This window comes from Kogia breviceps, chromosome 20 (genome assembly GCF_026419965.1).
Source record: "Kogia breviceps isolate mKogBre1 chromosome 20, mKogBre1 haplotype 1, whole genome shotgun sequence".
Lineage (NCBI taxonomy): Eukaryota > Metazoa > Chordata > Mammalia > Artiodactyla > Physeteridae > Kogia > Kogia breviceps.
Window position 1 is genome coordinate 30425419 of NC_081329.1, and position 14641 is coordinate 30440059.

A 14641-nucleotide genomic window follows, 5' to 3' on the forward strand; every position below is an offset into this window, starting at 1 on the left:
GCGATGAAAATGAATTCAGTGACTCCCTCATGGTACAGATATCCTTACCTCACTATTCAAAGAAACACATTTCTGCTTATTGGGGGGTCGAATAACTAGTCTTTTTAATCTTTGAACCTACGGACACTAAATAAAAGTGGCTGACAACAAGGGCAGGATCTCAGAAGCAATCTGCCCCACTCACAAACTACAAAACGCGACAGAGGGAAAATTAGGAGTCCAGCCTGTGCACACACGCGGGTCTTGGGCTAAATGGTCACTTTTACCAAGCACAGCATTGTTTGCTTACCACAAAAGAGATGTCCACAGTTTGTTTCAACAGGGAGGGAAGCTTGATGTAAACAGATCGGACAGGACATGTCAGTGTAGAACTGCTGTCGGGCAGCACGGGGTGCATCCTGGTGAGAAAACACGTGCGTATTGAGACACGACACACACAGGCTTTTCAAAATTCATCCTCATGCTAGAGTATACTTAACAATACAGTCAGGACTGTGTAATCCTCAAGTTTTAGATGTGCACTAGTCAAGGCCTTACAAGTCTGATCAACTTATGAGACTCCGGTGTTGTTCTGCCTAAACTGCATGGTCTCTACCTTCCTTCCTGAACACAGTCTAAAGATAAAGATAAAAAGCCAATTAACTCAGGAGTTACTCTATCAGGAAGAGTAAGTTCTTCTGGGTAACACGGGCTGAGCTAATGCATTCATTAGCTGAACGACAAGAAATGTCAAACCACGCCCCAGGTGTTAGCTTTCTTCTATTTTTGACATCGGTTTCATTCATACATTCCTGATAGTCGTTACATGCTTGAAAATTAAATGAGATAGTTGTATGTGAAATCGCTTTGTAAATTATAAAACACCAGGCCAGCATGAATTATTGATAACAAGAGCTCTGGAAGACTAATATGCTGAAACTTTTTTTTTTTTTTTTTTTTTTTTTGCGGTACGCGGGCCTCTCACTGTTGTGGCCTCTCCGGCTGCGGAGCACAGGCTCCGGACGCGCAGGCGCAGCAGCCATGGCTCACGGGCCCAGCCGCTCCGCGGCACGTGGGATCCTCCCGGACCGGGGCACGAACCCGTGTCCCCCGCATCGGCAGGCGGACTCTCAACCACTGCGCCACCAGGGAAGCCCTATCATCGCAATTTCTCATGCGAGGGGAGTGATAACATCTACTCCTCATACAAATGCACGGATTTATATCACAACAGTACCTGTTCTGTTTGAAGTTGTTCCCGAAGCACCCGTACTAGCTCTTGGTTTTCCGGGTGAATGTTTTGATGTGCATTTCTGCTGAATAAAGTATAAAACGGTTTTAATATAAAATAGTGTTAGATGAATCCATTTTCCTTACGGGTCTAATTTTTGACCTAGACTGCTGGCAACATAAGAAATGTAAACGGTGGCCTACACCTGTACTCCAACTGTAGGAACGAACATTCCAGGCTATCCTGAGATCACTGATTATTGGCTCATTTCAGGTTTAACTGGCAAATGATGAAACCCAGAGGCCTAGTACCTTGGGGGATGGAATGTCATTTCAGACTTACATATAATATAACACGTTTATTTCTTTTGTAAGATTTCTTGTATTATTATGTATTTGAACACTTTTCCATATCTAATTAGGTCTTTCTCCCAACTTTTCACCTATGAGGGGAGAGGGACGGAGAAAAACAAAACCTAAAACGTATAGTGTAGAAAAGCCCAAACCTATGATACCACTAAGATCTTAACGGTAACAATTAAAACGAAGAATCAAAGGCAGGAAGTTAGAGCTCCATCTACAAGGACGGGATGAGTGAAGCGAGCACTGAAAACTAGAAGCAGTGGTTAGGTTGGTAGGGTCGGCGGTGAAGATTTACACCTGAATCACTTTAGTTTCTTTTTTTTTTTTTTTTTTCTTTTTTTTTTTTTTTGTGGTACGCGGGCCTCTCACTTCTGTGGCCTCTCCCGTTGCGGAGCGCAGGCTCCGGACGCGCAGGCTCAGCGGCCACGGCTCACGGGCCCAGCCGCTCGGCGGCATGTGGGATCCTCCCGGACCGGGGCACGAACCCGCGTCCCCTGCATCGGCAGGCGGACTCTCAACCACTGCGCCACCAGGGAAGCCCATCAGTTTAGTTTCATTTGGCTATCGAAGTTTTTTCCAAACCTACATCTCTTTAACAGCAATATTTTAAGTCTGCTCAGTGTCGCTGTTAATCTACAGAAGAGCCTTTACTCTCTAGCTGAACCAATATAGCACAGCAGTAAGAATTCTAAATCAATATTCTAATGGGATAAGGAAAATTAAAGAAACCCATCCCAGGGTTATTTAATTTTTAGTAAAACAATTAAATTTTAGAAAAGAAAGCTGAAACAATATAACCATTAGTTCAGAGACGACATAAAAACAATTTAAAGTCAAATATCTAATCGGAAGCTCAACATAAATGAAATGAAACTACTTGAATTCTGTTTAAACAGCTTAAATTTGGGTGGATTATTTATTTGAAAATGTTACGTTCTTATGACTGAATAAATGAATCAGTGAAAGAAAGCTACTCTATGGGAAAAACGATCTATCAAGGAACAGCCCAGGAACCAGCCCATTTACACGCCAGGAAACACCCAGCTATCTGGAAATTCTCAGCTCTTTGACAATGAAAAATCATTCCCTTTTCATTGGAAAAAAACAGTCATGGTTGTCAGAGGATCGATGTAAACCATGTGACTGGAAGGTCTTTCTTTTGGTCTCTTTCCATAAAAGAGAAGATATAAAATTCTTAAATCTGATAGTAGAATGTTAGAAAAGTCAAAGTATAGCCAAAGAACAGGAACAAACGGCCCAAGATGCTAAACATGGCCTGCAGCTCAGGTAGCTAATTGTGACTGGCAACTTTGAGTACAGAACCAAAAATCTAGAAATCTAATCAAGATAGATTGAAAGCTAGATTAGAAGATCAGGAACATACTGTTATAGAGAAAACCTCAGGCCTCAAATGGCATCACCTGTGCTAAAGCCTATGACACCAAACCGAGACTTCATACCTGGCCCAACTGCAGCTCCCACCTTCCCCAGGAACGGGATCTGAATTGGTCAATCTGGGGTTTCCTGGTCAGTACCAAGGAGGGAGCCTGCATGATAAGACCCCTGCCATTTCCTTCCCCAGAAGAAGAGGTCTTGGCCTGAAATAATCCTAACTTTTCTTTTGCTAGTAACTTCCTTGCCCCACCCTCCTTCTGCCTATAAAAACCTTCCATTTCATACAACTCCCGGAAGTACCTCTCTACTTGCTGCATGGGATGCTGTGTGATTCATGAATAGCTTAGTAAAGCCAATTAGATCTTCAAATTTACTTGGTTTAATTTTTGTTCTTTAACAATATGATCACCTTAGCTATGAGAAAATGATGGCATTTGACACTAAGCAAGTCTAAAGTGAGATGCCAAGGAAAACAGTGGCTCTGCTATGAAACAGAAGTACATGTGTTGTTAGTGTATTTATCAACGATTTATGGTCCTTCTAAGTTCTCTGAAAAGAGAAACCCAAACTGTCAAACCAGTTAAGTTATATGTAGCCCTGGAAAAGAGCCAGGAGCCTCTGATATGAGGAAAGCAATGATACCCAAAGCGTGGGTCAGGAAAGGAAGTCTGAATCAAAGTTTACAAAAACACAAGCACGTGGTTCATAGGTTAACCTGCCTACCAGACCCTTTTGACTGGCTTCTGGTATGTCAACACATGGCAGCTATTATTAATGGCTTAAGAAGGAAGACCAAAGAGAAAAGATTTTAAAAGAAATTCATTATAACTATAAAACATTGCTGAAAGATATTAAAGAAGACACAAATGAATGGAAAGATATCCCATGTTCGTAGATTGGAAGACAACATTGTTAAGATGTCAATACTATCCAAAGTGATCTATTTTCAGATTCAGTGCAACCCCTATCAAAATCCCAACAGCATTCTTTGCAGAGATAGAAAAACCCATGCTAAAATTTATATGGTATCTCAAAGGGACTCCAAATAGCCAAAATCATCTTGAAAGAGAAGAACAAAGTTGTAAGACACTTCCTGATTTCAAAACTTGCCACAAAATTATAGTAAAAACAATGTGGTACTGGTAATAAGGACAAACGTATAAGCCAATGGAATAGACCATAGAGACCAGAAATAAACTTTCACATATATGGTTAATTGGTTTTTGACAAGGATGCCAAGACCCCTCAGTGGAGTAAGGACAGTCTTTTCAACAAATGTTGTGGGAAAAACTGGATATCCATATGCAAATATAATGAAGTCGGACCCTTACCTCATACCATATACAAAAATTAACTCAAAATGGATAGAAGACCTAAACTTAAGAACTACAACTATAAAAACCTTAGAAAAAAACAGGGGGAAATCTCTGTGACCTTGGATTTGGCAATGATTTCTTAACCATGACACCAAAACACAGGCAACAAATGAAAAAATAGATAAATTGGACTTCATCAAAATTTAAAAATTCTGTGCATCAAAGCACACTATCAAGAGTATAAAAAGACACCAACAGAATGAAATAAAATATTGATAAATCATATATTTGATAGGTGATTAAGACAGAATATAGAAATAACTCAAACACAAAAAAGCAAACAACCTAATTCGAATATGCATGAAGGACTCGAATAGACATTTCTCTAAAGAAGTCATACAGATGGCCAATAAGCACATGAAATGATGTTCAACATTAGTCATCAGTGAAATGCAAATCAAAACCACAGTGAGATACCCCTTCACACCCACTAGGATGACTATCAAAAAAACACGAAGTAGCAACTGTTGGCCAGGATGTAGAGAAATTAGAACCATTGTGCACTGCTGGTGGGAATGTAAAACGGGGCAGCTGCTGTGAAAAACAGACTGAAGCTTCCTCAGGAAGTTACACATAGAATTACCACATGATCATGCAGTTCCAGTTGAAAGCAAGGACTCAAAACAGATTCTTGTACCCCGACGTTCACAGAGCACCATTCAAAATAGCCAAAAGGTGGGAACAACCTAAATATCCATCAACAGATGAATGAACAAAATGTGGTATATACATGCAGTGGAATATTATTCAGCCATAAAAAGGAATGACATTCTGGTCGATGATGCAGCATGGATGAGCCTTGCATGCATCACGCTAAATGAAACGAGCCAGACACAAATGGACAAACGCTGTCTAGTTCCACTTTACGAGGTACCTAGAATAGCCTAATTTCTCGAGGCAGGCAGAAGGTGGAATAAAGGTTACCAGGAGCAGGGGGAAGAGAAATAAGGAGTTATTATTTAACTGGCAGAGTTTCTGTTTCGGATGATGAGAAAGTTCTGGAAATAAACAGTGGTGATGGTTACACAACACTGTGAATGTACTTAATGCCAATGAATTGTACACTTAAAGTGATAACTTTTATGTTATGGATATGTTACCACAATACAAACAAAGGATGAATTATAATGACTACAAACATCAAAGAAATTACAGAAAAGAGACAAAAAGCTCCTTCGTTTGGATCTTCTAGCACGCGTGCTACCCTTCCCCTAACTCATTAATTGAATGCTTCAGCTAAAGTAGCAGGATGACAACTGCCAATTGAATTTGAACCTGAACAGCTGGACGGCAACTTAAACTGACCTCCCACCCAGTCATACGACAGATTCAAGACAACATCCACGTAATGGGGAGCACCTTATATTATTTGAAAAGTTATATCTTAGGTTAAGCCAAAGTCTCATCATTTAACTCCACCTATTGGCCCTGTACGAGACAATGGAAAATATATATTAAGATATATTGGTCTCTGCCCCGGTTCCTGGCACAGGGCTCCGGAAGCCCTTGTAAATTCCTAAGTGATAAGAGCATTAGGAGCACCTTTCATTCTAATATTTGGTCTTCGACCTGGCCCCTCACACAGGGCTCCTGAAGCCCTTGTGAATTCCTGGGTGACAGGAGTGTCTTCTGCTCTAACGAGGCGACTCTGGGTGGGCTCCCGGATGAGGGCTGCCCACCGGAAGGACAAAGTCCTGATCAGAAGCTTGGAATGTTCGGCATCCTCCACCCCTCCCCCATTCTCCAGAGAGAGGAGGGGCCAGAAACAGAGTGAATAATTGATCACGCCCATGTGAGGGTGCCTCCATGAGATCCCAGTCGTGCGGTCGGGTCCGGAGAGCTTCAGGTGGGTGGACACGTCCACACCGGGAAGGTGACGCACCCTAACTCCACGGGGACAGAGGCTCCCGCGCTCAGGGCTCCCCGGACCTCGCCCTATGCATCTCTTCAGCTGGCTGTGCATCTGTATCCTTTATCACACCCTTTAATAAACTGGTAAACCTAACTGCTTCCCTGAGTTCTGTGACCTGCTCTAGCAAATTAATCAAACCTGAGGAGGGGGTCACGAGAACCTCCAATTTCTTGTGGATAACCTGGGGACAGAAATCAGACAGAAGCTGGGGGTGACTTGGGGACCTACTGCTTGCAGTTGGCACATGAAGCGTGGTGGGGAGCAGGCTTGTGGGACCGAGCCCTTAAGCTGTGGAGCTGACACCATCTCCAGGCAGACAGAATCAGAAGTGAGTTAAACTGTGGGACACCCAGCCGGTGTCATGGAGAATTGCCTGGAGGGGAAAAGCCCACACACATTTGGTGACCAGAAGTGAAGAGTTCTGTGTAAATATAAAGGAGACACAGGAGAGAAACGGTAGGGAAGAACTGGGTCCTTCACTACATAAGAAGGAAAAATCTGTAGGTTTTTTCCTTTACACCCTAGTTCTCCCCATGAAACTCCACAGAATTCACCTAATTCTTCTTCAACAAAACAAGCTCTCATTGTAATTAAAGCTTTTGCATCCTACAGTCTTTTCCCCTAAGCTAGACATCCCCAGTTCTTTCAGGCATTTTTATATGATGTTTCCTATAGCTTTACCCATTTTGATAACCTCCCCTGAATGTTTTCCAATTTAAAATTCTTGACCCAAACTGAATATAATCTATATGTGACCTTTATCTGATTGTTCTAATTAATACACCCTAATGCTGTTAAGTTTTTGGCATCGACAACATACAATTGCCTTATTAATAGAAACTTTTTTGGGGGCTTCACATCACTACAGTCTGTGAGGAAAAATATTTTATTTATAAGTAATAATTATCCATAGTAGAGAAATTAGAAAAACAAAGGAAAAATATTTTTAAATAAAATTAATTTTATAAAAATACTTTTTTTAAACAAAATGGGCTACTTGACCTATGGTTTTGTCATGTGCCTTTCTTTCACTTAATTGTCACTCAACAATTTATCATGGATACTTTCAAATGACAGTAAATTCATATCTGCATCCCATTCTTAATAGGTAAAGAGCAGATTTTGTTTTTTGGTATTTGCCTAGTCATGACCCATTTTTTAAAACAGCTTTATTGAGGTGTAATTCATCACCATCGTCAATTTTAGAATATTTTCATCTCCTCAAAAAGAACCCTGTACCCTTTAGTTATTGCCCCCATACCCCCATCTCCAACTCCAGTCCTACACAACCACTAATCTACTTTCTATCTCTATGCATTTTCTGATTGTGGACATAAGGACAGACTCAAATATATGGCCTTTTGTGTCTGGCTTATTTCACTTATCACAATGTTTTCAAGTTTCCTCCATAAGGTAGCATGTGTGCATCAGTATGTCCTTCCTTTTTAAAGCTGAATAATATTCCATTGCTTGGATATACCACCTTTTGTTTACCCACTCACCTATTGATGGATCCATTCATCTGTTTCCACCTTTTGGCTATTATGAATAACCCTGCAGTAAACATTCCTGTACAAGTTCTTATGTGGAGATATGCTTTTATTTCTCATGGGTGTATATACTTAGGAGTAAAATTGCTAGGATATATGGTAACACTATGTTTACTCATTTGAGGGACTGACAGTTTTCCAAAGTGGCTGTACCATTTTAACTCCCCTACCAGTAGTGTATGAGGGTTCCAATTTCTCCATATCCTCAACAATTGTTATTATTTGACTTTTTGGACCCAGCCATCCCAGTGGGTATGACGCTGTCTCACTGTGGTTTTGATTTGCACTTCCGTGAATGACCAAGAATGTCAGGCGTCTATTCACATACTTACGGGCCGTTTGTATCTCTCTGGAGGAGTGTCTATTCTGGTTCTTTGCCCACTTATTAATTGGGTTACTCATCTTTTTATTATTGAGTTTTGAGTTCTCTACATATTCAGATATAAGAGCCTGATCAGATATATGACTTGAAATGTCTTCTCCCATTCAGTGAAATGACTTTTCACTGTCTTGATGAAGTTCTTTGAAGCAAAAAAAGTTGTTACTTTTGATGACTTCCAATTTGCCTATTCTTTCTTTTGTTGATCATGCTTTTGGCATCATATCTAAGAATCTTCATGATTTACTCCTATGTTTTCTTATAAGAGTTTTATAATTTTGCTCTTACATTTAAATCTTTGATCCATTTTGAGTTAATTTTTGCATATGATGTGGTATGGGTCCAACTTTATTCTCTTGCATGTGGCTATCCAGTTGTCCCAACATTTTTTGTTGAAATCTTTCCCCACTGAAAGGTCTTGGCACCATTGTCAAAACCCAGCTGACCATAGATGTCTGGCATGACCCATTTTTCAATCTTGATTCTGTTGTACCAATACATTAGCTATCCGTCCCAACTGATAATTTAACAAACATGCTTCTTTTGTCTTCTTCATCCCAGTTGCTAACAGAAATGAGAAGAACAGGCTCAGAAGCAGGGCCCTGCAACAATTCAGCGTCCTTCTTTTTTGGCTTACACTAAAACATTAGTCAGCACTCCTGGGAATGATCTGTCAACCAGTTATAAACTCACTCAGATCTGCTATCATCTGTTCATCATTTCCCCACTATGTCCACAAGGGCATCACCAGGTACCGTGTAAAATACTCTACTGAAATCAAGATAATGTCACCCTAATAAGAAACTAACCATGCAGAGGTAAAAGACAATGCTCATATTCTGTTTAATAATCCTTTCTATAATTTTTATAAGAAACTAACAGAACTGTAGTTTTTGGAATTACTGTAATCTCTTTTCTACCTTATACGTTTTCAACGATATATACAAAATTTTATTTATCTCCATGTGTTAATACTTAAACTTCTAGTTTATTACCCTCGCTTTGTTTATTGGTACATAGACATCTAAGACCTTTAAATAGTATTCCTGATTCTATAACAGTAATTAAAAAAATATTTTAACTCATTTACTCCTCTCAACAGCCCTATGTTCTAAGTGTTTCACATTTATTAATTCACTTAATCCTATATAACAGCAATTCTAATTCTAATCTTAATCCCTCCATACTGTCCAAGATTTTTTTGTCCCAGTTTTTTTCACTTAAACACTGAAAACATATTTGCACCTATTATATCACCTACAAGTTGATGAATTCAATTATGAAAATTACATTTTAAAACTGTGATACTCCAACAGAAAATATTAACATTTTATTCAAAATATGGATGATAAATCTAAATTTTTTTCTGACTAGACAGATGATGACGGGAAAAATACACAGTAGCATTTAGAGCCTAGTGGAAAATAAAATACCTTAGTAAATACATACAATCACTGAACTCTATTACTTGCTTTTTTTTTTTTTTTTTGGTTAGTTTCTGCTTTATAACAAAGTAAATCAGCTTTATCACTTGCTTTTAATATTAAGTATTAAACATTACTAGAAGCAGTCAGAAAGTCAGTGGCCCTTGGAAATACGTATTATTTAAATTCTTTTGTCCTTTAGTCTCACCTGAAAAGTGCATATACCAGGGTAGCAATCAAAGCGAAACTGACCACAACTGCCACAAGTACTTGGTCACTTACGCCTTCTATGACTGAATCATCATCCAGTTTCAAACTGTGAACTTCACCTTGATATTTGGCCATTCCAGGTCTAAAAGAAAAAGAGATAAGATGAAAATTTAAAATGACACAGTGAAAATGAAATATATTAATAAAAATGATATAAACGTAGCTGACTTCTGATATATGTGCTTTTCTGTAGCACCCACTTGAGGTATGTTGCATTAAGTACATCTCCAGTGGGGAAGGCCCCGTTAATGAGTTCTTTAAAATCATTAAAGAAAAAAAGACATTTCTCATGCCCAATTGCTCTTTTCTTATTCCTGAATACCAAATAAATTCTCCATATAGATCACATCCCTCTTCTCCCTCATGGCACTGAATGTGCGTCATGGAATGTACCATGTACGGATATGGAAGGAAATATACTGTCTTCTTCTGTAAATATTCCTGTATTACCTGGCATACTGCCCTGTACCCAGAAGGACCTAATAAATATATTTTTAAATAGGAGTGAGTTACCTTACTTATGGTGTTAGTAATTTGAAAAGTAAAAGACATGGAGGCTATAGAGCATTTATAGCTATACTGAGACTACTTGAATTAATGAAAATTCTGTTGCTTGGAAAATGATTAACCTCACTTGGGACTAAGCTCAGCTTATGGTTCAGAATTCTGGGAACTGCCTGGAATATGGAATCACTCTGAGGCGGCATTTCCTTATGAAGAGAAAAGGGAGGATATGAAACTCTCCCTCCCATACAGTAAACTAGAGGAAAATGGTAATACCCAATTTCTATAGGTATGAGGGGAGATGGCCCAACCACATCAGAGTCCAAATATCACAGGTTATTCCTACATTTTTCTGATGGCAAACACTAAAGTTACTTAAAATCTTATAAGACACGTAAAGGGAAATAAAGGCAATAAAATTCAATGAAATATACATGACTAATCATAATTAACCTGTATTTATATAATGTCCTGCACTGAAAACAGTTTTATTCAATATCATCATTAATCAGGTGAGTTTCTGTTAAAAGGAAACTTTGAGTGTGAAAGTCTAACACCTTTGAAAAGAACCTGAACTGGCTGCTAGTAAGAAAATTACCTCATGGAAGGAACTTAAGCAAACAAACAGATCAAAGGTGGCTTTCATCAGCTTTACACATGGTAATGGCCTGATATATCAGGAACTTTCTAATGACAGGTTTCAAGTATCCTTCATGAAAGCACACACCAGGAACTCAGAGACGGAGCTCTAACCTCAGTATTTTATTCAAAAGAAGAGTCAAATGAGCTGCCAAATGAAACTGAAGAAAAAAGCCTCAAGTAATCTTGGGGTGGGCCATGTAGTCAATCTAGCTTTTTATGTTGTCAGGTTTCCTCTTTTTAAATTGAAGATGCTGTGGCTGTCAGAAGTCCTGTTAGTGAGAACTACCTGCATCTGCTCAGAGATAAGCAAAATGGTATCCTGTGTGGAGAGTCCCAGCCTCCAATTACCCAAGCGAGTTGGGAGGATTTTCTCCTATGCTGTACATTTAGGGAGTTCACTACTTTGTACTATTTCTTTTTTTAATGGGTTACATTTGTTTCACTACTTTGTACTATTTCTTTTTTTAATGGATTACATTTGTTTCTTTTAGGGACTTTGTACTATTTCTTTATTTAATGGGTTACATTTGTTTCTTTTAGGGAGTTCACTACTTTGTACTATTTCTTTTTTTTTTTTTTTTTTTTTTGCGGTACGCGGGCCTCTCACTGCTGTGGCCTCTTCCGTTGCGGAGCACAGGCTCCGGACGCGCAGGCTCTGCGACCATGGCTCACCGGCCCAGCCGCTCTGCTGCACGCGGGATCCTCCCGGACCGGGGCACGGACCCGTGTCCCCTGCATCGGCAGGCGGACTCTAAACCATGCGCCACCAGGGAAGCCCACTATGTCCTTCCAAGCGTAATCAGTGATCATGTGACTAAATTCTACTCTATACATTATATATATATATATATATATACACATATATATTCTTATATCACTGAATCACTTTGCTGTACACCTGAAACACAATATTGTAAATCAACTATAGTTCAATAAAAAATAATCAAAATTACATATATATATATATTCTACTGTATAAAGACATACTTCTATCAATTACATCCTTCAGATGCTGCTTCATTCACATTTCCAAGAGCTCAGAGATCCAGGATACTTTAAGTATTGCAGGACCATGTAATGTCCTGCAATGTTATTTGCATGTAATGTTATGTTATTTGCATCATTTTATAGCAAAAGTTCCCCGTGTTGTTGAAATGAAGAGTTACTTTTTATTGCCACAAATTCTAGTGTCACTGAAGAGAAGGTAGGAAGGGAGGAGACTGCTGGTAAGTCTCAGAGAGGAACACAAAGGTCAGCTGCACTTCCCTGCCACGTGGAAATCCCAGCCCTCACATGGATAACTACTAATGGTGTCTGACCAACCTGTCGGGGCTTCAGTAGTTAACTTCCGCCAGTAGTTTTTCTTATCACAGGAGTCCAAAAAGGAACTGCAGGCACTGCTGGCTCAAAAATGAGGTATTATGCCACCACCTCAGTATGGAAAGAAGCCAATCTAAGATTATAGGGGATAAAAAATAAAAAGAAATAAAATTTTCTACTTGAGGAGTTGACCTTATACCCCAATCTTGAAAATGAATTCCAACGTCAACCTGAACTTCAGTCCTCCAACCTCTGCTCACCTACAACAAATCAGTGCTGCCGACTTGCACCAAGGGCGCAGGCTCTCAGCGCGAGCCCAAGCCCTGCTGCATGGCATGCAGGCCCCGGAGTTTAGCTCCAATTCTGCTACCACACCTGGGACCCCGCTTAATCTCTTAGGACCCCTCATTTTCTGCAAAATGTGAAAGCTGGATTTGAAGATTTCTTAAGTTCCCTCCACTACATTTGTCTGATTCAGAGCTTTCTGGAATTGAAAAACAAAAAAAAGGCAGGAAAGCTAAATAACCAAAGGTTAAAATGGTTACAAGTGGGGAGCAGGCCTGGGAGAGCCAGATCCTCACCTTTCCCAGGATACAGTTCTATAGTCTGAATTCTTTTCAAGAACGTATTACTTTAGCAATAAAAATAGAAGCCGGTGCCTGCTTCCTCCCTTCAGAGATGAAACTTGGGCTTCAGTGCTCGAAGCTTTAAGACATCTCTCCGCAGACCCATGCTTATGGAGCACCCTAGACCCTCCCGGTTTCCTGGCGGTGCCCTCTGAAGACCTCAGTGACCGGCACTGGCAGGCGCCCGCGCTCGCTACCCCTTACCCCGCTGAGCGCGCACAGGGGATTTTACATGTGGCGAGGGCCTTGCACTAAAGGCTGCTCGCTTGAAACCCCAACGCAAGGTTATTAAATTGATAAAACATGGCATCTAATCTATTTCATAGGGTCCTGTCAAATGAAAACGAGTTACTAGTACTCTGTTGTTAATTATTTGAGATTTACAGAAACAAAACACCATAGATCTTGGAAACGGTGTTGCTAATTGATAGAAAAACTGACCACTGAGAGAAGCGAGCGTGATTTCCAGCACTGGCTTTGTTACTGCTTAGCTGGCTAAGTCTTACTGAGTAGCTTAATATATTGAAGAAGCATAAGCTTTGCAGTCAGACAACTGTGTACTTGTGCAAAATATGGGTCTCAGCTTCCTCACGTGTAAAATACATAAAATTAACTTGAACTATATCGAGCAACCACCTTTTTGGCAAAAAAACCCATAAAACCACCCTAGTTTTGTGGAGTTCATGAGATAACAAAGGTAGAGCACTTACATATTGCTTGGTACATCATACAGGCTCTCAACGGAAGCTATAATATTTTGATTACTATTATTAACAACCCTCAAGGAATCTGCAGAACCATGATAAGACGTGGCCATGCCTTCCTTACTGCTACACTAAGTAGCACATCTCAAGCTCGCTTTGATCTCAGCTCTAAGTGTGTATTCCCTGGGAAACTGGATAAACTTGGCACGCTGTGGTGAAGGACACGCCCCTGTTTACTTGAATCTGATAAACAGCTGTAGATGAGAATTAGCCTCCAACTAACGGGAGTAAGGAGACAGCTAAGACAAGTGCCACTCACCTCTCTTTGGTCTTTTCCAAAGCTTTCAGGAAAAACGAAACAAAACAACACAGACAAAAAAGGGAAATATAGGAAATTCCATAACTTCAAAGGAGAAACTCCATGTCTTTTTTTACCCACACTCATGTAAAAACATGATGGTCACATGGCTTCTGCAGACAGTTACTCACATTCAAGAAGTTTTTCATATAATTTCCTTCATGGAGGGTAACTGGAGCTACGGAATGAAATCTCAAGAACACTGCACATCATGCACAAATGCATTGTGGGTGAGCTATCAAACCTGAGAAGGGAGGCTGAGGTCAACTGTGTCAAAGCCCTAAAAACCAGAGCAGTTGGAGCGAAGGTGCTCACCCATTTCATTACAGGCCTTCCAACAAGGCTCCACATCCAAAGACAGGTTACGGGCGACAGGCTGACTTGATGACATTACATGCCTAACAGGGTAATGGTCACTTAAAGTGCCAGGGATCCTTACAGAGATAACCTAGCTTGGAATGTAGAAACTCTGGTTTGACAAAGGTCCAGAGGCACCGACAGAGGAAACAAAGGCAGGTGAGGTACATTTTATCACTTCTAAAGGTTTCTCTGCCCTTGGTGAAGGGAAGAATGTTTAAAAGACCACTGAGAAGACTTCTGGTAAGATCT

General features: G+C 40.1%; 1 protein-coding gene across 11 annotated transcripts in view; it reads right to left on the minus strand.

The window, feature by feature from the left end:
• The window catches only part of RNF170 (ring finger protein 170), a 29091-nt gene that overhangs the window by 13223 nt on the left and 1227 nt on the right, over positions 1-14641 (minus strand). For 2 of the 11 annotated variants that reach the window (XM_059049145.2, XM_059049144.2), the window contains exons 2-5: positions 12348-12477; positions 9817-9960; positions 1217-1295; positions 290-398 (exon numbers count right to left, since the gene is read on the minus strand). In XM_059049145.2, the coding sequence (XP_058905128.1) occupies positions 290-398; positions 1217-1295; positions 9817-9953 (325 nt within the window). In that variant the 5' untranslated portion in view covers positions 9954-9960; positions 12348-12477. Of the gene's footprint in view, positions 1-289; positions 399-1216; positions 1296-9816; positions 9961-12347; positions 12478-13993; positions 14016-14641 lie in introns of all 11 variants that reach the window. The other 9 variants (XM_067022712.1, XM_067022714.1, XM_067022715.1 and 6 more) reach the window with 9 other exon arrangements.